Source organism: Pristis pectinata, chromosome 3, assembly GCF_009764475.1.
Source record: "Pristis pectinata isolate sPriPec2 chromosome 3, sPriPec2.1.pri, whole genome shotgun sequence".
Classification (NCBI taxonomy): Eukaryota; Metazoa; Chordata; class Chondrichthyes; order Rhinopristiformes; family Pristidae; genus Pristis; species Pristis pectinata.
In genome coordinates, this window is record NC_067407.1 from 43,529,344 (window position 1) to 43,553,797 (window position 24,454).

The 24,454-nt window shown below is 38.9% G+C and overlaps 1 protein-coding gene across 1 annotated transcript in view; it reads left to right on the forward strand.

The window, feature by feature from the left end:
• The first annotated feature begins 5,188 nt into the window (after positions 1-5,188).
• The window catches only part of kifap3a (kinesin-associated protein 3a), a 157,850-nt gene continuing 138,584 nt past the window's right edge, over positions 5,189-24,454 (forward strand). The window contains exons 1-2 of the mRNA XM_052011585.1: positions 5,189-5,328; positions 18,803-18,934. Of these exons, the coding sequence (XP_051867545.1) occupies positions 5,297-5,328; positions 18,803-18,934 (164 nt within the window). The 5' untranslated portion in view covers positions 5,189-5,296. The remainder of the gene's footprint in view (positions 5,329-18,802; positions 18,935-24,454) is intronic.

Consider the following 24,454-nt stretch of genomic DNA (forward strand, 5'->3'; position numbering starts at 1 on the left):
ATCATTATCACCTGTTGAATGAGTACATTTCTTCTGTATTTTCACGTAAAGATGAGTCCACCAATCATTCTTACAAAATTCACAGCAGTGGTTGCAGAACTTTGAAATGGAGCATTACAACTGAATATGAGGGTGGAAAGAGGGGTGTGATGGGAGTGGAACATTTTGGTCAACAATGGCAAGGGCAGCACTTACTGTCCATCCCTTTACCGACCTTGAGAAGATGGTGGTGAGCTGCCTACTTGAACCACTGTCATCCTCATGGTGAAGGTATTCACACGGCAGGGTAAAGTTGGGCATTCCAGTATCTGGATTCAGTTACAGTGAAGGAACAACATATTTTCAAATTGGAAGGAAATTGGCAGGAGGTGGTGTTCCCATTGACCTGCCACCTTTGCTCTTTCTGGGTGGTTGAGGTTATAGGTTTGGGAGGTGTTGTTGAAATTACTTTGGTGAGTTAGTGCATACCATTTTGTAAATGGTACACAATGCAGTCAGGCAGTGGAGGGTGTGAATGCTGAGGATGATGCAATTGGAGCCAATGAAGTAGCGTGCTCTGTCCTGAATGGAGTTGAGCTTCAAAAAGAAACTGGAGATGCTGAAAATCTGAATAGAAAATGCTGGAAAATCTCAGTAGATCAGGCAGCATCTGTGGAATGAGAAACAGTTAACATTTCAGAATCTATCTTGGTGAGTCACCTTCTTCTGCTGGTCGCCCCACTCTTTATGTAGTGGACCCAGTTAAGTTTCGGGCCAAAGGTGATCTTCAGGATATTGATGGTGTAGCATACAATAACGGTAATGCTGTAGAATGTCAAGGGGAAATTGGTAGATTCTTCTTGGAAATAGTTATAGTCTGGCATTTTTATGGCAAGCTGTTACATGCCACATCATTCCATTCCTGATTGCTATCTAAGTCTTGCTACATTCAGGCACTAACTGCTACATTTTCTGAGAGTTTCAGATGGATTGGAACATTGTGCAAACATCAGCAACGATCCTGCCATGGTAAAAGGAAAGTCACAGATGAAGTAACTATAGATTGTTGGACAGTGCCTAAGGAACTAGTGCACTGATGTCTTAGGACTAACCTTCAATAACCACACCATATGCTTTTGTGCTGGGTATAACTCAAGTCAGTGGAGAGTTTTTCCCTTCATTATAGACTTATTGATTGCTTCGCATGGAAGAAGGGCATTCATCCCATTAAGCCTTTACAAGTTTCTATACTAACAATGCTGTTAGATCCATTGCTGGCTCTTATTCCATAGGCCAGAATTTATTCCTCCCTCCAGTGTCCATCCAGTTCCCTTTTGAAAACAATAATTGAATTTGCTTCTCCTGCTTTTTTAGGTAATGAGTTCCAGAATATGATTATTTACACTATAACATTTTTTCTTCATGTCACGTTTAGTTCCTTTGCTAATTGCCTTAAATTGGTGCACTTTTGTTTTTGATTCTTCCACCAATGGAAACAGTTTGTTTAGACCAATTCTCAACCTATTTGCCATAGTGGACAATTACGACTCCCTGAGTTACAGAGTAATAGAGAAATACAGCACAGAAACTGACCCTTCAGCCTACTGAGCCCTTGCTGACCATCAACCATTCATTTATACTAATCCTAAATTAATCCCATTGTTTTATTCCCCCACATTCCCATCAACTCCCCCTAGATTCCACCATTCTCCAACGCACTATGGGTAATTTACAATGGCCAATTAACCTACCAACCCACACATCTTTGGGATGTGGGAGGAAGCATCTGGAGGAAACCCACTCGGTCACATGGAGAACATGCAAACTCCACTCAGACAGCATCCAAGGTCAGGATTGAATCTGGGCTCCTGTACCTCCTCCCGGATGGTAGTAAAGTGAAGAGGGCATGTCCTTAATGATGTGTTATATGGGTCTCACCCACACAAATTATTTCCTGTATATCCATTTAAAGATACCCTCAACATGAAGTCATATGGCTACAGCAGTGATGCACACGGCCCAGAAATTTTGTATAATTTATGTATAATTGATGTTTTTCTTGTTTATGTTGTGTATCTGATATGTGCCTGTGATACCGCTGCAAGTAAGTTTTTCATTGCTCCTGTGCATAAATGTACTTACGCATATGACAATAAACTCAACTTTTTTTTAATTTTGAACTTTGTACTCCAAGGAGAACAATTGCAGATTCTTGACTTTATTCTCATAAACTAATTTTCTCTTCTCCTGGATCATTTCACTAAATTTGTTCTGCATCTTCTCCAGACTGTACATCTCTCCTATGGTGCCCATTACCAAAAATACACACAATACCATGCAGAACCAGTATTTTACAGAGATTCAATGTTACCACTTTGCTTTGTAGGCTCTGTTTCTATTTATGAAGTCCATGATCCTGTATGCTTTTGGAAGTAGCTTTCTCAAGTTCTCCTGCCATTTTCGAAGTTTTATTCACATACAGATCTCTTTGTTTATGCACTCCTTTTAGAATTGAACATTCTATATTATAATGCCTTTACACATTCTTCCTACCAACATTAATCACTTAGCTTTTTCCTTCTTCAAATTTCATCTAAATATATCTGTCCTTTCCACCCGCCTGCCTAAACCCTCTTGAAATCTATTGTTAATCACCTCACAATTTACCACCCTCCAAGTACAGGACAACATAGATTTCAATTTTACCAAATCTCCTTACTGTTCTCAGTCAAATGATGCTTTGACATAATGGGTCAGTCTTCCTCAGCTCAGCTCCGGAATTTAGTCCTTTAGTCCTATTTTGGACCAAGCTATAATGAGACTTGGAGTTGAGTAGGCTGCCAGAACCATTGAACATAAATGTGCAGATTATTGTTAAGGTTTATTATCACTGACATAGGTCATGAAATTTGTTGTTTTGTGACAGCAGTACAGGGCAAGACATAATTACTCTATAAGTGACAAAAATAAATAAATAGTGCAAAAGAGGAATGACAAGGTAGTGTTCATGGCTTCATGAACCGTTCAGAAATCTGATGGCAGAGGGGAAGGAGCTGTTCCTGAAATGTTGAGTGTGGGTCTTCAGGCTCCTGTACCTCCTCCTGGATGGTAGTAATGTGAAGAGGGCATGTCCCAGGTGGTGAAGGTCCTTAATGATGGATGCCACCTTCTCGAGGCACCACCTCTTGAAGATGTCCTCGATGGTGAGGAGGGTTGTATCTGTGATGGAATTGACTGAGTCTCCAACCCTCTGCAGCCTCTTTTGATCCTGCACTTTGGAGCCTCCATACCAGGCGGTGATGCAACCAGCCAAAACCAATCTGTAGAAATTTGCAAGTGTCTTTGGTGACAGTCCAAATCTCTTCAAACTCCTAATGAAGTAGAGCCACTGGCATGCTTTCTTTGTGATTGCATCAATGTGTTGGGCCAGTCTGAGATGTTGATACCCAGGAACTTGAAGCTGCTCACCCTTTCCACCGCTGACCCCTCAGTGGAGACTGGTGTGTGTTCTCCTGACTTCTCCTTCCTTAAGTCCACAATCAATTCCTTGGTCTTGCTGATGTTGAGTGTGAGGTTGTTGTTGTGACGCCACTCAACCGGCTGATTTATCTCACTCCTGTACACCTCCTCCTCATCACCTGAGATTCTGCCAACAACAGTGGTGTCATCAGCTAATTTATAGATGGCGTTTGAGATGTGACTAGCCACACAGCCATGAGTGTGGAGAAAGTAGAGCAGTGGGCTAAGCATGCATCCTTGAGGTGTGCCTGTGTTGATTGTCAGTGAGGAGGAGATGTTACTACCGATCCACACTTTTTAATATTACATCTTTCTGTGGAAGAATAGATTGGTAATTAGCCAGAATGGCTTTGCCCTGATTATTTGAAGGCAGAACATACCTTGGCAATTTTCTACATGATTGGTTCCAGAACTTGAACAGCTTGACAACATGCTTGGTTGGTTCAGGAGCATAAGTTTCTAGCATTCCAAATGAAGGGTCTTTGACCTGAAATATTAGCATTGTTTCTCTTTCTAAAAATGCTGCCTAACTTGCTGAGTGCTTCCAGCATTTTTAGTTTTTTTTCCAGCACAAAAGTCAAGATGTTATTGAGTTCCACAGCCATTGCTGCATCCAGTGTTCTCAGCTGTTGATGTTATCTTATGGAGTGAATTTTAGAGAGAAGCCAAAATAGATCATCCAGTCGGTACCTCTGGCTGAAGATGGTTGCTGATTCTGCAGTCTGCTCTTTTCCACTCACATGCAGGTCTCCACTATCATTGAGAAAGAGATAGTCTTGAATCCTCTTCCTCTTATTAGCTGTTCTGTTGTCCATCATTATTCATAATTGGATGTGGCTGAACTGATCTTGGTATGTTTGTAGTTCTATGCTGTAACTTCTGTGGTGGTGCCTTATTTTTAGATATGCCAGGCATAACTACAAAAAATATATATGGATAAAAATAATCAGATATAGACATAGCTTGGACTTTTATGAACGAACAACCTGATTATTATAAAGCAGAAAACATATCTATTACATGGGTAGCTTTTTGGTATGAGTCTTCTCATTAGAAGCTAATGATCCAAAAAATCATTTTATTTAGTTATAATTAGTTTTGAAGCAACTGGCATGTGTGGGGATGTAGAATAATTGTTTGCACATGGGCTACAGGGATTGTAATACTCCGCAGTGATACTTCATTTCAGATCTTCCATGCTACCCAGCATCTGAAGTTGATCACTGCTTGGAAATCTGGTTATGCTGCTTATGATAACTCTGCCACAAAAGCACTGATTCTATTTTGATTTTAATCGAATCTGACTGGTTGATTTTGGTCGTGGGTGCCTGGAGCCTAGGTAATTTTTATAGATAATTGAAGGTTGGGCAAGACAACATTGCAATATTGGAATCCGGAGGGGACAATGACCTGAACTCGTTTGGGTTTTACTTATCGTACATAATTTTTTCCACTACGGTTGGGCATCCATTTTTGTCTGATTACACATTTGGGAAGATTTCACGACATTTTGCTGGAGATGCCATCTGAATGCAATTGTTTTCGGTGCATTTGCCAATTCGTAATGCAACTTTAGCCTGGACGATCTCTCCTTCGCCTATTGGTGGTGCTGGCGGCGGAGTGGTGCCTCTGTTTGTTCTGACGTTCAGGCTCGGCCCCGCCCACCGCTCGGAGTTGTGGGACGGTTGCACTTGTCACGGCAACCGGGCGGAGATGTGAAGGTGGCCGCGTTGTCGGTGAAAATCAGAAAACAAAGAAACGGCTTCCAGCTGGAGCCGAGCGGCAGCGGCCAGGAGAAATGCAGTCGGAAGATGCTCGCTATCTGAAGAGGTTGGTGCTGCGGCGAGTGTGGCAGCAATTTGCGGGCTGGCTGTCGCCGGCAGTGGATGGCGGCGGTGTCCGTTGTCTTGTCAACGGGCTGGGCTGGGCCTGACAGTAGGCAGGGCTCGGCCTTACAGCCTGAGGCCGTCGTTACTGCGCTTTTTATTTGGGGCCACGGCAGCGTTTAGTTTTGTCAAAGATACACCTGGTGCAGGCAAATAGCACAAACGAGTAGAAAATGTCAAGTTATATTTCTGGTTGATGACATTTCGTCAGACCTAACCTGAAACATTATTTCTTCTTCTGCTGGTACCTGTCCTGATTTACAGCATGATCTGTTTGTGTTTCAGGTTTCCAGAGTTAGCATTGTTTATTCATTATGTTAATTAAAACCGGCATTATTTTTCCTAACATCAGCCTCCTTCTGATCTTGCCACCCCATCCTCCATTTATGTACCCAAGGGAAACGAGGTTTTCCACTGGTTTCGCTTGAACATTATTTGCTTTGAATTGTTTTAGCGTTCCCGCTGACGTAACCTTTGTGGTCTTTGACTTTCATGAACAAGTCTTCACAGGTCTTATTCTCGTTCAAGTAATCGGGTGTTTCATCTTGACCATTGATTCTTGCCTCAATTTCTTCCAGTCGAGCCATTCTCATGATATATCATCTAACTTTTGCATAGGCTGAACACGTATGGTGATAAGATGCATTACAATCTCTCTCCTTTTCCATTGCTGAATCACTGTTTTTCCACATTGTCCACTTTGCCTTTTGTCCAATGTGCAAACTCCTCGAGCATCATCAGTTATTTGGGGTAATGGGCTTTTATCTTATATAATAGAGTTTGACATTCATTTGCATTTATGCTCCCACCAAGTGGAAGGCAAATTGGTGTGAGATTAATTCCTCCAATAAATCTATTTTATTTTTTCAAGCCAAGTTAAGTCTTAACTTGCATGTTTGGATTATAACTTTAGTGTTGCTTTAAAGGACTCAGGAGGTGAAAAATTATAGGTAGATGGGAATATGGAGATGAGGTTATAGTCAGATCAGCCATGATATTAAATGGTAAAGCAGGCTCAAAGGGTTGAGTTGCCCACTCCTACTCCATGCTTGTGTGTGCAAATGCCAATGCAGTTGAACCAAGCTTTTTGACTCATTTCACCTTTGATCATATGATCTGCAAGGACATCCAATGAAGATTTGAGCATGTTCGAAGGATAATTTTGATTAACTTTAGCATCAAAACAAAATGAGAGATTCAGAATTTGAGGTCCTAATTTCCATCCTTAGAAGTTGTGTTAATTTCATTGCGGTTTACACTTGTTCTGGAAAAGCTGCTTCTACAGGAATTCAAGTTGAGAAAGATGAGCAATTTTGGCTTAATTTCATCTGCTTAAATATCTCTAAATCTATACTCATTAACTTTTTTAATTTGCCTACGTAATTAATATGAACATACAATGTAATTCACTGCAAAGCATTTCATATGCAATATTCTGATAAGATGCTTTGTATATCCAAATATGGTAACCGAATGTGACAGCTTTCTTATAGCAGGAAACCAGTTGAAGTATTGGACCCAAGCACATGAACCTGTTCTACTGCATTGCTGCAGTGGAGAATATTTACATTATTAATGAAGGAATGGAAGGAGAAAAAGATTATTTTCAGGTGTTATCATTGTTGCCTAGTTACTCGAGTCAGAAGTTTGTGCTTTCAGGTCCTACTTTAGAGATCTGAGTCCATAATCTGATTTGATGTTTTAACGGAGTACTGAGGGAGAGCTACATTGTCAATGGTGCTATTTTTTTAAGACCCCTTCTTCCATTGCCCCTACTTCTCTCCCATGAAGATGGAACTCCCTCCAGAATCATCCATACTTGTTCTGTGTTTACCTTTTGTAAAAGTTCATCTTTTTACTCAGTGATTAGACTTCTGATAACCCACTTCTAAGTTGTCATTCCTTGGCTTGTTATGACCAATCTGCTTTTCTTCTCACCCCCATCCCTTCTCGATTCTTTTATGTATTACATGGGTACAAATTGTTGCTGCCATTCACTTTTGTTAGATTTTAATATAGCTTGCTCTGCAGGATAGGCAATACTTTCAAGTCTGTTATGGGTTTTCCCTTGCTTTTAATTTCTTTAGTTATAAGTTTAACATTCCTACTATCATAGTTCTAGATATTGTGCGTTAGTGAAGTATTACACAGTGACAAAGAAAATTAATCTCTCCTGTGATCTTTGTATTAGTACCACACAGATGTTCAGTGTATTTGCTCTTTGGCACATTTGACCCTTGATCTAAACTAATCCTGAGCAATTGAATGAAAGACTGTTTTGGGAATAAGTAAGAATTTAAAACATGCGATATAACAAAGCTGGAGCAGACCACCGAGGACTAGGTGTTTCAAATGGAAAGAAATTAGATGGTTGAATCTTTTGGCCTTTGGAAGATATTTAATTCTTGTAATACTTAGGATTACATATGGTTACGTACACCATATTTTGTGCTGGGTGGCAATTTCTGGGATTATCCATTCTGTTCATTTTACAGTGAGTTGCTGTACTCTGGGTGGACTGCAGAATATGAGTATGAAGGGATATTTGGATGAGGCTCATATCACAGAGTATTAACTTCAGTCATTGAAGGAGATGACATAACAATTTTAATCAAGCAGTGGTACTGTAATTTTGTAAAATGGGGAAACAATTGATGAGGTTTCTATTTGTGTAAAGGTAGTTTTTATTCTTTCAATTTCCCATCCCAAACCACAAGCAAAGTGTGGTAGAGAGTTTGTAACTTGATCCTTACTTTCTTTCTCTAAACATGCCACTTGTATAAAATTTAAAATGAATGATCAATGAGAAAAGATTGTTTAGGCTAGTACAGCATGATATTTTAGTTCATGTTGGATCCATGTGTGCACTTCCCTGCTCAAGGGCTTGACATGAAAGTTCAGAATGATTTGTCTTTGTGTGTAAATTAGAACTTGCTTGAAATTGTTCCAGCATTTAAAATATCTGCCATGTCTTTTTTTCAATCAGTATTGGTGTTTCCCATGTGCAAAAGAAACAGAACGGTAGAGCATAATCTGTGCAGCGAAGCAAAGGAAGAATAATTTGCAAAATCTCAAGTGCCTTGGTAGTTAGTTGGGAAGGATTAGTGGAAAGAGCTGTGTGTGATGGAAAATGTGGTAGTTTGGCCACACTGTTCTCTCCCACCAAAATATTAGACTATTTTCCTTGTCTTCCACTTCCATCCCCCATCCCTCCAAAAAATGTCTTCACTTGTTAATGATGTGTCCTTTGCTACTTTGTTTCTAGACTAGATTATTTTTTGCTTGTTGCCTTTGTTCTTTTCATTTCAATATTTTTTAAGACCCCTTCTTCCATTCCATCCCAAGAAAACCCTTTTCTTGAAGTATTTCTAATAGTTTCTGGTCCCTGTTTCCAGATGTCTTTTCCTTTTGTTTTCCTGGTTTGCCTATATTCACCTTTGTCCCTGACATTGGTTATGAGAAAATTAATAAGTAAATGGCATAGTAGTACATTATAATTAAAACAAAGGCCAAGTTATTATTTAATTTCCACTCTTAAGTACAACTTTAAGAATTGGTGGTTAAATGTAATTACCACAGCATAAAGGTAAAAATGATAAATTAATTCTGAAATGCATCGAGGAAAAAAAAATCCTTCACTTTTATTCCATGGCCAAAGTCACTTCATAATAAGTCCTTTTTTTTAAAGGAGTTGCCTTGCCAGATTTACAAGCAAAACAATGTATTGGCAATCTTGTGCTGTAAAGAATTTCAGTTACTTTGGCTTATTCCCTGACTGACTTCCAATCAAGAGCAACTACAAAGGAAGTTATGGCAGACAAAAAATAAATGAGCCCTATTTTTATAAATACATGGGCAAAGATTTGTTTTCCCAGTGGTAAAATATCAAAAGTAACTCTAATTGCCTTTTTAATGTTAACAATATTGTATTTACTATGTGATATTTTCTTTCTGTTGAAGATTTAAGTAGAAAGTAGATAAGTTGAATCATTAAGGAAAACATTTTCAAGGTTGGGTTTTTATTTATAATAATTCAGACTTTTGTATACTTGGTGCTCAGCCATATATAAAATTTGGTAGAATTCAAAAGAGCTGAGGTGCGTGTGCAAGAAGGAGCTAATTCTACTCATTGGTCATCCTGGTATAGTATTAAAGCCTTTTCCTAATTTGTTGCATTTCAATAATCTATAACTTTCAATAGTCTATAACTTTGTTAGGGATTTGGTGATGGGAATGCTATTGAATATCAAGGTTGGTAGTCTCACACTTCTATGAGACATCCACGTACCTATCCAAATCCAAATTGTTACAATTGAACCCGCATCTACCACTTCCGCTGGCAGCTTGTTCCACACTCACACCGTCCTCTAAGTGAAGAAGTCTCCCCTCAGATTCCCCCTACATATTTCACCTTTCACTCTAAAACTATGTCCTCGAGTTCTAGTCTCACCCAACCTTAGGGGAAAAAGCCTGCATGCATTCACCCTATCTATACTCCTCATAACTTTGTATACAAGATCTCCCCTCATTCTTCTGTGCTCCAGGGAATAGTCCTAACTTATTCAACCTTTCCCTGTAACTCGGGTCCTTGAGTCCCAGCAACATCCTTGTAAATTTTCACTGCACTCCTTCAAGCTTATTTGATATCTTTACTGTAGTTAGGTGACCAGAGCTGTGCACAATACTCTAAATTCAGCCTCACCAATGTCTTGTACAACTTCACATAACATCCCAACTCCTGTGCTCAATGTCCTGATTTATGGAGGCTGAAGTGCCACAAGCTCTCTTTATGACCCTATCTACCTGTGATGCCACTTTCAAGGAACTATGCATCTGTATTCCCAGGTCCCTTTGTTCCACTGCACACCTCAGAGCCCTACCATTCACTGTGTAAGTCTTATCCTGGTTTGTCCTCCCAAAGTGAAACACCTCACACTCAAATTCCATCTGCCATTTTTCAGCCCATTTTCTGAGCTGGTCAAAATCATGCTGCAAGCTTTGATAACCTTCCTTGCAGTCTCAAGTCTTTGACATGAGGATGTCCTGGAGATGGGACGATTGACCTCTGAAAATCTTGACCATTTTCCTTTGTGTGAGGGATGACTGTAGTCAATGAACATTTTCCTGTTGATGTCCTTGACCAATTTTACTGGGACTCCTTGATGCCCTTTGTCAAATGCTGTCCTGATGTCAAGGATAGTCATTTTCATCTTGCCCTGGGAATTCAGATCTCTGAACCAAAGCTGTGAAGTTTGGAGCTGAGTGTTCCTGATGAAACCTGATTTAGGCATCAGTGAGTAGGTAACTGGTGATTAAGTCCTGTTTGATAGCTTCTACCATTTTGATGATTAAGAGTAGTCTCATAGGACAATAATTAACTGGATTGGATTTGTCTGCAATTTGTGTACAGGACTTACTTGGACAGTTTTCCACATTGTTGGGTTTATGCCAGTGTTGTAACTTCTATAAAAACAAAATGCTGGAGCTCAGCAGGTCAGATAGTGTCTCTGGAAAGAGAAATAGAGTTAACTATTCATGTCCAAGCACTTTCGTAAGACTCTAGCATTGTTTATCTTTCCACAGATGCTGCCTGGCCTGCTGAATACTTCCAGCATTTTCTGTTTTTATTTCAGATTTCCAATATCTGTTTTTATTTTTTGGTTTTCAGTTTTTGTAACTGGTATTGTTCCCTTGATGATCTGAGGATGGCTCAAAGTTCTTCAAAGACAACTGAGTACTTGTCAAACTGTAATCACAGTGAGAAGAAAAATGTATGGGTAATAGCAGCCAAGTTGTGCACAGAAATATCCCACAAGCAACAATATCCCTATTTTAGTCATTGATTAAGAGAACAGATGTTGGCCAGCACCTCAGAAGAACTTCACTGCTATTCTTTGAATGCTACATTAGATGTGAGGTTTTAAATCTGAAGTATTCGGCTTAATGAATTTAACTTGGAAAAAGTAGGAGCAGGAGTAGGCCATTCATCCCTTCAAATATTCTCTGTCATTCAGCCATGACTGATCATTAGTTTCAAAACTATATTCCCACTCTTCCCCCCTCCCCCATTACCCTTGATGATATTCCATGTGGATGTTCATCTGTTTCCTTCTTAAATATATTTGACAGCAGCCTCAGCGGCCCTCTGGGAGTGAATTCCATAAGTTCACCACTCTCTAAGTGAAGAAACTTCTCTTTGTCTCAGTCCTAAATCTCTTTCCCTGTAACACGAATCTAGGCATCCCACTCGGGAATATGCCCTTTGGATCCAGTCATTCCAAGCACATAGAAATTTTCAGTTTCAATTGGATCCACTCTTATTTTTTTTGAAATTCACATAAATATCAACCTAGTTGACTTAATCATGCTTCATACGGTTACAGTCTGTCCATGGGAAATGTATGCTTTTCCAGATAGGAGACCATAACTCCTTTGTGGTAGTGTAGCAGTTAACGTAATGCTATTACAGCACCAGCGACATGGGTTCAATTCCAGCCACTGTCTGTAAGGAGTTTGTACATTCTCCCCGTGACTGCGTGGGTTTCCTCCAGATGCTCTGGTTTCCTCCCACATTCCAAAGATGTACGGGTTAGGAAGTTGTGGGCATACTATGTTGGTGCTGGAAGCATGGCGACACTTGTGGGCTGCCCCCAGAACATTCTATGCAAAAGATCCATTTCACTGTTTTTCGATGTGCATGTGACTAATAAAGATACCTTATCTTAACTGTATGTAATGCTTCAGGTGTGGTCTCACCAAGACCCTACATAATTTAAGCAAGACATTCTTGCTCCTTGCATTCTTGCTATGAAAACTGGCATACCATTTGTCTCCTTAACTGTTTACTGCACCTGCATGTTTTCAATAACTGGTGAACATCAACTCTTCCCAGTCTCTCATATGTAAATAATATTCTTGTCTTCTGCTTTTAATACTGAAGTGTATAACTTTATGCAGGTTATATGGCATTCGCTATGTTGTTGCCCACTTGCACGGTCTAAGTCATTTTGAAGCCTCTCTGCATCTTCCTCGCAAGTTACAATTCCACCCAGTTTGGTGGTGTTGGCAAACTTTGAAATATTACATTCTGTTCCCTCATTCAAATCATTGATGTATATTGTGAATGGCAATAACACAAAGCACTGACCCTTGTGGGATTCCATTAGCTGCTGCTCGTCACCTTGGAAAAGACCTATTTATTCCTATTCAGAGTCGTTTCTTTCAGCCGCATTTCAATTCATGCAAATCCATTACCCATGCGCTTTAACTTTCTGCACTTAAGCTTTCACATGGGACTTTATCAAAGGTGTTCTGACAATGCAAGTACATAACATCTGCTGATTTTCCCTTAACTATTCTGCCAATTATATCCTCAAAAAGGATGGTAGTTTAATATTTAAATGAGGATTACATTTTACGGAGTGACGTAGTCAACATATGAACACTTTAATCAGACTTGAAGTGTTGTTGCACCTCTGCAGCACAAATGCAATGACTGAGTTTGAGTAACTATTTTAGAAATGTTGATTCTGTCATTGAGAATCTGATTTTGTGTATTTTGAAATGCTGCAAATAATTTTGTGATTAGATTGCAATGAATGAGTGAACCATGCTTGATGATTAGATCACATCATGAGATTTACAAAAATAGATTGAAATATGCCACAATAAACCGTAGATAAAGATATGATTTTTTTTGTGCCACATGCTTCCAGCGACACAGCTATACATCAGAAGCATTAATGGGAGAACGTTTGATATGGGCTCGTAACCCTGATACGCTAATGTTTCCTTGTCTTTATTTGACACTGCATTTATGGTTGCCTAAGAAAACAGTACTTTCACAATGTAATGTCAACAAAGGCCACTTCCCAGTGGAAAGTAAGAAAAGTATTGATTTGTTGTTATTCCAACTGGAAATACCTGGCCAAAAAGATTAATAGTGAATAATTATGTATGAAATAGGGATTAGTTCCAGAATATGCAGTAAAAACAATGTGATCCATAGAACCATACAGCACAAAACAGGCCCTTTGGCCCACCATGTTGTACCGTCCATCAAACCACCCTCACACTATCAAACCTTTCCTCCCGCATATCCCTCTATCTCACATTCCTCCATGAACCTATCCAACAAACTCTTGAACCTGTCCAATGTATCTGCCTCCACCACCACCCTAGGTAGTGCATTCCATGCACCAACCACTCTCTGGGTGAAAAGCCTCCCCCTGACATCTGGTTGGGCAGCAGGTTGGGCAGTATCTGTGGAAAGAGAAAAAGTTAGTATTTCAAGGTGAAGACCTTTCATCAGAACTGGGAAAGAAAAACAAGTTAGCTTTAAATTGCCAGAGATTGTGGGGGAGAGGTGAATGTGAAAAGGGCTTATCTCTGATAGGGTGAGGCCAGGGTTACCGTGGAAATAATCTGTCGATGTTGTCCCCGGTGAGTAGCTTAATGAAGAAAGTTAGAACGCTGTTAAAACTGCAGATGCTGCCTCAAGGAGACAACATCCATCATCAAAGATCCCCACCATTTGGGTCATGCCATCTTCTCTCAGCTACCATTGAGCAGGAGGTACAGAAGTCTGAAGTCCTACACCACCAGGTTCAAGAACAGCTACTTCCCTTCAACCATTCAGTTCTTGAACCAACCCTGGTATAACCCTAATCATTAAAGGTTAGCCACATTATGACCACTTTGGTCACTTTGCACAAAAAGGACTTTTTTTTTGTTCTAATTGTGTTCTTTCTTGCAAAAATTGTGCTTAATTTATGGTTTTCTTGTGAATGCTGCTTATATGATGGTATGTGCCTGTGCTGCTGCAAGTAAATTTTTCATTGCACCTGTGCATACATGTACTGTGCATATGACAATAAACTTGGCTTTGACTGTAGGCAAGTCCCAGTAGGTCCGACTGGAGAGAGAAAAACTGAGCCAATATTGCAGATAGATGACCTACAACAGAACTGGCCAGTTCTGATACAGACAGAAAGCATTATAAAATACAGAATTAAGTCTGGAAGGCTGTAATGTGCCCAAGCAAATAAGTTCTGGAATAAACAGGCCTTTTTTAGGCTGGAGGCATGTAACTAGTGGAATGCCCCAAGGATCAGTTCTTGGCCCTCAATTATTCACTCATTATTAATGACTTGGAGGAAGGGGCAGCATTTAAGGTTTCCAAATGTGCTGATAGCATGAAAATTGTGTGTGTGTGTGTTGTGTTGAGGAAATTTGGACACCGCCAACAGGATAGGTTGAGAAAACTTGGCAAATGGATTCTAATGTGGGAAAGTATGAGGTCATGCACTTGGGTAAGAGGATTGAAAGATAGACATTTAAACAGAGAGAGATTGCAAAATAGTAGAGTGCAGAAGGATCTGAATGTTCTTGTGCATGAAACACAAAATTAGCAGGTAGGTGCAACAAGTAGTTAGGAAGCCAAGTAACATATTGGCCATAATAGCAAGTGGGTTGGAGTTTAGAAGTAGAGAAGTATTGGTACAATTTTGCAGTGTATTGATGAGACTGCAACTGGAGTACGATGTACAATTTTGGTCCCATTATTTAAGAGAGGATATACTGACATAGTCCAGAAGAGTAGGCTAATTTCTGGAATGAGAGGATTGTCGTATTATGACTAGCTGAAGAAGTTGGATCTGTATTTTTTGGAGTTAAGAATGAGTGGTGATCTTGTTAAAACATAAATGGGCATGAGGGGGTAGATAGTTTCACTCGTAGGAGTGTCTTGAATAAAAACATAGTTACAAGATAAGGGGGTGATGCATAGGAATTTCTTCTCGCAGGATGGTGACTCTCTGGAATTCTCTACCCTGCAGAGCTGTTGAGGTTAGATCACTGGAGATATTTAAAGAGGAGACAGATACATTTTTGAAAGATCAGGGAATTGAATGTGAGGGGAGTTGAGGCCTGTGGCAGACCAGTCATGATTTCATTGAATGATGGAGCAGGATTGAGGGGTCAGGTTGCCTACTCCTCTTCTTGTGTTGTATTTTCAGACAGTTGATAAGGTGCTCTTCCTTGATACTTAGGACCTCATTATAACAGTGCTCAAGGCCACAGACAGGTCAGAGTGGGATGGAGAATTAAAGTGACAGAAACTGAAAGTTTTGGTCACTGCTCAGGACTGAATTTGGGTGCGTTTGATTTCTCTAATATGGAGGAGAACACATTGAGGGCCAAATGCAGTATACTAGATTGGAAGAAGTATAAGTGAATTGCTGCTTCCTGGATGTTGGAGAGGGAAGAAGTAAAAGCACAGGTGTTGCTTAACCTGCAGTTACCTAGGAAGGTACTCTGAGAAGGAAAATGGTTGATGGAGATGGAAGAGCAGTCCAGGGAATTGCGAAAGGAAAGTTCTCTTCAGAATGCTGAAAGGTGAGGGGAGTGAAAAATGTCTGGTGGTGGAATGTCATTTTAGGTGGCTGAATATGCAGTGTTGCTCAGACTTGCCCTTGCTTACGTCATTTGGAAATATTCAAGAATAACATTGTATTCAAGCTATTATCTTAAAGTTAATTTAAAAAAAAACCCTAAAATACATAACACTGAAATAAATCTCAAACAATTTAAAACTTATCTAAATACTAATGCTTATTGTTGTCATTCGTATTACCATCATCACTCTGTCATTCTCTGCTGTTGAAATAAATGGAGAGAACCCCCTTTTATTTAAGCAAGTTTTCCACCATGAATGGTAGGAAATCTCTGCAGCTTCACATTCCCATACTGAATTCTGAGGGATACAATGTTCTATTACTGTCAGGAATGAGGTTGAGGTTGGACATTAGCCCATTTGATCTCCTGCTCACCCATTTGATCTCCCACTCCCCACTGGACATTAAATTACATACTTTTAAAAGGTCTGTGACAGCAGCAGGCCACAAGGGTGGTCTGTGTGAGGAGCCTTTGGATTTGCTGCTTGAGGCTTCATTGCCCTTGTGCAGGATGGCCTTGCTAGTCAGGCTTTTCAACCCACAGGGCTGCAGAAGGCCAATGTGTCTGCAGGAACAATGCAGATAGGGAGCTCAAGAATTGTATCCACCCAGCCTTGTTTGTGACATGTATTCAGCTTCACTTTTACTTTACTTTGTTTTCACTTCTCTTTTAACCTAACTGAAATTTAATAAATTTTCCTCAGTTATAACAGAATAAATTAGATGTCAAAAATTTCTAATGGTGTATCTTTCTGAACCCGTGAGTTGCAGATGTTTAGATACTTAAAAATGATTAAAAGCTGCACAAGGTTAATATGTATCAACAGGTTCTTGCCAACTGTGGATTGAAAACAATTTTTAAGATGTCAAGTAAAGACACTGGGGTGGAAAGTGAAAATCAAAAAGATTTATCTTAAAATTGCTGGTCCCAAAAAGTAAGATTTTAAGAATATCCATTTGCTATCCCTAGTTAATATTTGTATTTAAAACCCCAAGTGGATAATTGTGTGTGCATAGCTGAAAAAGGTTTGCATTCTGATCATTCCTCACTTTATTAAATTCCTTATAAATAGTACACTTGGCTTTTCCCATCCTTTAACATCAAATATCAAAGAATATAAATCCTTTAATTTTTTAAGAGTCTTCAATTGGTACAAAAATGATCAAACCTACTTTTGTGTATATGGGATAGTTTTCTATAAGTTGAATCAAAGAACTAAAGGCATCTTATTTGAATGTAATGCCATTGCGTTCACTTCTGCAAAAAATTGGCTGTACTTTCTTTTTCTCCTAAATGTTGTTTACATAAGTATTTAGATAAAGCTGCAATTTGATGATTTTTAAATGAAAACTGCTCCCAATCAGGCAAGAAACTGTGGGTATAAAAAAGCACTGTATGGCAGAATGTACAGTATACACAAGTAATATTCTTGGCCTTGGTGTCATCTTTGGCTCAGTATTATAAAAAAACAAATTAATAATCAACCCCCATTCCCTAATTTTGTAGCATCCAGATGATGCATTGTACAATTTAGTTCCTTTCATTATAAAACATTCAGTAATCCAACAGCAAGGTGGCAGTAAGATTCTTTCAGGAGGGCTGTTGTCTCCACCGAGGTGAATTATTTATATTTGCTTCCAAGTTAAATTGTTTCACTGTATTTCCTACTAATTAAATTTATTATTTGTAATAGAAATAATTGGTTTTTAAGTTCACTGTATGGAATCAGATGATCACGACACTAAAAATCATGAACTGAATCTAGGTAGTTCAGTGATTTTTTTTAAGATGGCAATCTCATCTCAAGTTTCCATCAGGTGATTTACTTCAGTTTCTTTCATTGATAATATAGGAATCATTTAATTAGTTTACTCCCATTTAATTATTTGCAGATGTTATTTTGTCTTTAATTTTTGTAACAAGTAATGCAAGATATAATCTGCTGTATGAAGTTTGGCCTTCTACGAAGAGTGATGCCTTTTGAGAAAATTATGTTTTGTTCAATGTCTATCCTATGAATTTGCAAATTCACACTGCACATAATTTATGTTGCTTTTGATAAAGTGGCTATTGAGATGTTGACATCTTTATCTACTTCAACCATTGATACTCTGAAATACAATAAAACAGTGCCTTTTTCTCAAGAAGAGCCGTTACTTCAATGCCAGCAGTCAGAATTTTACAGGATGTTAATTTTACTGGTGTGCTATCAAAAAGAACATTTCTCCAGCAACAAGCAATCTACTGGAGGAACTTAGTGGGTCAAGCAGCATCTATGGGAGGAAAGGAATTGTCGACATTTCGGGTTGATAACCTGCGTCAGAACTGAGAGTGGAGAGGTGAGGTGGCCAGTATAAAGAGGAGAAGAGGAGTGGTGAGAAAGGAGGCCAAGGTGATTGGTGGACTGAGGAGGGGTGTAAGATAACAGGCAGGTGGTGCCAAGTAGGGGAGCAGAGCAGGGGTGGAGTTGGGAGACGGTGCAGTGAAAGAAGGAGAGAAAAAAATATGGAGAGACAGATGGAGCAAGGTGGGGGGAGAGGAGTGTGAAGATTGGAGACAGCTGCTGGAGGGAGATGAGCAAGAACACCAAGGGCTATCATTGCTGGACTACAATAATTAAAGGAGGTAAGAATGGGAACCATTCAGGGAGAGGTGAATGGTAGTTGGAACCAGAACCAGATAGGGGAGGGGGCACCTGTGGGTGTGTAGTGGTGGATTGAACCAGGAGGGTTAAGGGGATGAACAGGGGTTGTGGGGGGTTCTCCAAGTCTGGGGAAACTTCAAGAACACTTTTCCAAGTCCACCAGACAAATTTTGAATGCTATCTGAAAAATGTGGTTTTAAAATAATGGGTTTAGCTCACTACAATAGCATATTTGAAGTTTTACGTTGTTGTTGATTTCCATAAGGTTGATGGAACTGCACATTTTTTGGTTGCCCTCATAATTTTTCATTCTCTTTAGGAAAGTAAAAGGCGGTAACATAGATGTCCACCCAGTGGAGAAAGCTTTGGTTGTTCACTATGAAGTAGAAGCTACAATTTTGGGTGAAATGGGCAATGCCATGCTTGGAGAACGGAAGGAATGTCAGAAAATGTAAGTATTATTAACGTGTTTGTTTTTTCTTAATATTACTCCTTTAAAAATATTGGAAAGAATGCGTGTCAACTATTTTTCACACTGATCCATGAAATATTTTAAAAATCTCTAACAATTTGTGTTTGTGTAATCTCATCAATGAAGAATGGCTAAGTGGGTGAAAATTCAATAACAGTTGAAAGGGAGCTGTAAAGTATAATCAATTAAAATGAGCCTTTTTGTTTTAATCTACAAAAGCTACATATTATTTCAGAGATCTTTAAGTTTACTGAGCAGAACAACTGGGGAAAATATTCTCTATAGAAGGTCTGATTGGCCATTTAGAATCTATCAACTGATTTTTTTTGTCATATTTCTCATCTTTTACCAGATTTTCATTCTTATGCTTTATGATGCTTGTTTCTAAAATAAGGTCTTCTATTCCCTCCTTCCATCCTTCAAGGAAGTCTGCTATAAGATTGTTAGTGATACTGAAATCTAAAATTAAGATAGAAATTGTTGTTAATGAATCCAGATTTGATGTCAGATGTTACAGCAATAAGTAATCTAGGCAGAACAGATGCTCCTTGAAACCAGATAATTAGCAACAGGTTAAAGATGCAAGTTTAATCTAATTTTAACTTGTCCTTAACTGCCACATTACATCACCTGGTCCCACCATTATCAGAGATGTACCCCTCCCCCACCTTTTTTGCTATCAAAAACTAAATTGTTTTGATGATGAAGAGTCCTGAAGCTGAAACGTTAACTGATTTCTTTCGCAGATGTTACCTGACCTCCTGAGGGTTTCCATATTTTTCTGATTTGATTTTAGATTTACAGTATCTGCAGTTTTGTTGATTTTCATTTACTTTCAATATTCTCTCTGAAGATTTATAAACCTTTATTATGTACCTGCAAATTTAACCTTCCTTTAATAAACACGAGCTCATTTGTTTATCATTATCTCTTATTCCTTCCTTGAGCATTAAAAGAAAATGAATACCATAACCATGATTCTGTTTGGTTTGAACACAAAAATAGGAAAGGATTTCATGAGAATCGTTGAATAATTTTTACTTGTGTGATAGGGTGCGTTTTAGCTTTGTTGTCAAATGACTTTTGTCTCCTATAGATTTTTTTTTAACAAAAATAACTATTTCTTGATCACAATTATTGCCTCTAAAAGCTGCCAAAAATCTAATCTTTTGTTTGTGCTTGTATAGAAAATCTTATTTTTGCTATTGGGAAAAAGAAGCTTCCAATATCTTGTTTCTGTCTGCATCAGTTTCTGTTGAATGCTTATAAACTGAAACAGTGAAAGGAATGGGCTGGCCCTGTTAATGTTCTAATAGAGAATATGCTTTGGGCCAACAAATTGTGCAGTAGTTTTTAATGCTAATTGAATGGATGTGAGTAAACAAAGACAACACTATCCTACTTTTACCATCAATTTTATTAGGTTTTAGCTATTGCGCACAAAGGTACAGAGGACTTGGCAACCAGCTGCAATATGATCATCATTACTTCAGTTAATTTTGAATGTAGCAGTAAATCTGAAATTTTGAATTGTTTAGCACTCGTGTGGAAAAAATAATTTGTTAAAGAAAGGGGCACTTTTAAAACGAGTAGATATGTTAACAATAGCCTAACATTACTAGCTACACAAGGTTCTGAAGGAGCCCAGCTTTTTCTGCCTAGCCACCACAGAGCATTTTTTTGTTTGTAAGAATTACTTTGTACCCACTGCAGTGAATTTTAACATTGGCCACAATTATTGATTGCATCTGCCTACATGTCTGGTGTTAACTTTTCTTCCTTTCCTGAAAGTAACTTCATATTTTTGAAATTAAATTTTGCATTTTTTTTAAAGTAGGCCACGTGATGTTTGGTGCATCACTTCTGATACCTGACTGCTACCGAGGTGATTATACTAGAAAGTTATGCTGCTATATCTATGATGAAATGATGTCAAACTTTACACCACTTGATTATGCTGATAAATGATGTTGAGGCTTCAGAATTTGTGTGAAACAGCTGAAAGGTGAAGATATTGGAATATTGGTACATTGAAAAATAAGATGAGAACTGAAATATTTTTCAGATATTGCATGTCATTTTATTTGAAAAGTGACATAAGCATTGAACAATGTGCTACGAAAGACTGGTTTATCTAATTTCATAATCAAGGTTTTCAACAAGATCTTGATCTGGAAAGACTAAGCCTATCACCCTTCTGCTGTCAGGTTACAATGCTGTATTTATCTGTGATATTGTAGTGGTAATTGGGTTATTGGAGGTTGTGATTAATGGTTTCTGAAGTAACTTAAATGGCAATGTTAAGTGGTAAACACAATCAGAAAAATAGCATTTTGTTTGCGTTGATAGGGAATGAGGCATGGGGAAGTAGACAGCTGTTTAGCCTTGGCATCACAAATGAAGTTTCACCCTATTTTTAGGACTTTTTCTAAGACCAAAATAATTCAAATGTGAGGTTCCCTGATGTCTTGAACATGGCAATGTTTCTAGCATTACTGGTAGGGATAATACTAGGAATGCTGTCAGATGAGTAAATGTGTGTATATCCTAAAAAAATGTTGTTCTATTTTCACTGACAACCACTCCTGTCATACTCCCAACAAAATCACATTAAAGTCACCCAGTCTTGCTTGAAGATCAGCATCTGATTTATCTTTGCAGATAGGGAAAGCAAAAATTGCAAGAGTTTGTACCAAAGGGGTGATGACTAAACAGAGTATGCATGTGTATACATGTATGTACCAAGAGAGCAGAGCAATCAAGGATGTGAAAAAAGTAACATGGAGACAAGTAGAAGCAGACAGGTTATTTTTGCTGATGGAAGATCGGAGTTTTATATTTAGTATTTTAATTTTCTCAGTAACTTTGTCACATGCGATCTGTGGTGAGTTAAGTTGGATACAAAATTGGCTTGGTCATAGAAAATGGGGGGTAGAGGAGGATGGGCGTTTTCCTGAGTAGAGGTCTGTGATCAGTGCTAGGACTTTTTGTTTGTGATGTATGTGATCTGGATGAAAATGTAGGTGGTCTGATGAGTGAGTTTGCAGATGACATGAAAATTGGTGTTTTGGATAGTGAAGAAGGTTGTTAATGGATATAGCAGGATATAGTTCAGTTGGAAATTTGGGTGGGGAAACTGCAGATGAAGTTTAATCCAGGTAAGTGTGGGGTGTTGCATTTTGGGAGGTCATGTAAGAGGAAAGTATACAATAAATGGCAGGACCCTTAGGAGCATGACACACAAAGGAATCTTGGGGTACAAGTCCATAGCTCCCTGAAAGTGGCAACAAAAATATATAAGAAGGCGTATGGCATGCTGGACTTCATTGGTCAGGGTATTAAGTATAAATGTTGGGAAGTAACATTTCAGCTGTATGAAACTTTAGATAGGCCACATCTGGAGTATTGTGTGCAGTTCTGGTCGCCACACTATAGGAAGAATGTAGAGGCTTTCGAGAGTGTGCAGAAGAGGTTCACCAGGATGTTTCCTGGATGAGAGAGTATTAGCTATGACAGGTTGGACAAATTTGGATTGTTTTCTCTGGAGTGTCAGAGACTGAGGGGTGATCAGATAGAAGTGTGTGTATATATGCGAGACATAGATAGGGTAAATAGTCTTTGTCCCAGGGTGGAAATGTCAAATACTAGATGGCCTAGCTTTAAGGGGTGAGGGGAAAAGTTTAAAGGAGATTTACAAGGAAAGCTTTTTACACAGAGTGGTAGGTGCCTGGAACTTGCTGCTAGGGGAAGTGTTGGCAGCAGAAACGATAGCAATGTTTTAAGAGGCACTAAATAGACACACAAACAAGCAGGGAATGGAGGGATATAGACCGTATGCAGGCAGATGTGCAGTTGAAGTTGGCATCATGGTTGGCATAGACTTGGTAGGCCAAAGGGCCTGTTCTTGTGCTGCACTGTTCTGTGTTCTAATGTTATAGTAATTCCTTTTAGCACTTGAGTTGCATAATTGAAATATTACCCAATTGACATCAAATTCTTCAAGAAAAGTGGCATATCCAGGAAGCCTATAATCCTGATGTGCATAAAACTATTGAGACATAATACAATGAAAAATTGGGTTAGTGGCACGCCTGTAGTTCTTTCCTTGCCTCCCATTTCCTCATCTCATGCTCCCCCTTTGTAATATCTGCAGGTTTGTGGTCTGCTATTACAAATATGTCAAAGTTTTAACCTCTTCATCACTTGTCCAGGAGCTTCATAAGCTTCAGACTCTAAAATCTGATTTTGGATGCTGTTTGCTGACTCAAAGCTCCTGGAGCTAACCTTCTGCATTTCTCAGTGATAGTCCCAAAATCCAATGCTTGAATTGGCTTAAACGACTGTCAGCAGCATCTTCTAGCCTGTTGACCATGTTGTTGGCTGCCCATGGATTATTTGATGGATTTGTTATGAAATCCAGTGTGGCAGCTCGAACTTTTGCAGACTTCCCAATTGACAGGCTGAAAAGCAATCCCATTGAAATAAATGGGATAAATTGGCTGCAAGGAGAAAGAATATTAGAATTTTACTTTTTTACTTAATGAAGTTAAAGTATCGTTAATGTTTTGATTTCTTTAAATTTTATTTTCAACTTTTTAGCATTTTTGTTTTATTACACCCAAGTGATTTTTAATATTTGTGAATCCAAATACAGCCATAAACATTCAATAAACAGTGTGAGCTTTGACAGCCAGTGATATTCTGGGCAGGACCTCACAGGCTGTCAAAACCATTTTGTGAATGCAGCTGTTTTTGTGCTGAAGCAGCCTCTATGGTGCACTATGCCTTTTTTGGTGGGAGCAGGACTCTCGGTGGAACAGTGTGCCGGGGGGGGGGGGAGGGGTGGTTGTGTTGGGGAAAAAAACAGTATGGTCTTAGGGCAGGTAGATGGTATTTAAGTGGAGTGGACTTTGCCCTGTTTTCTTTGGTTCCTTTCAACACATCTAGTATGGAATATGGCCATAATTGTGTCAACATAATTTTCATAAAAAATGCCTCTTCCTACTTCTGTAATATTGCCTGCTTCCGCTCCTACCCCAGTCCCTTTGCTACTATAAAGCAAAGATGAGACTCATTGTTATGAGAAGGGCTGGAAAACTGGGAGCAGTCAACAATATGAACATCATTTTCCATACCTGGTTGTAGAACCTCATTGATAAATGTTTAGGAACAGACACTTGTGATTGTTTCAGAATTTTGCACAATGTGAATGGAAGATATAGAATTTTTTAAAAGAATGCTTAATTGGGAGGGGGGTGGGGTGCAAATAATCAAGGGTGCAAGTACTATTTGTCATGGTGCAGTTTATAAGTTTTGATTTCACGTAATTTTCTTTCACTGCCAAGTTCACATGATCATTGTACAATAAAGGTTCCAGCATTCCATTTGCAAAAGCAAGTCTCTCTTGCAGTGCCAGAAACTGTATGTGGTGATCAGTCATTGATTAGTTCACAGAGCTTTCTGTGGGTAGAAAGGAGTATTGCATTGTCTGCAAACCTC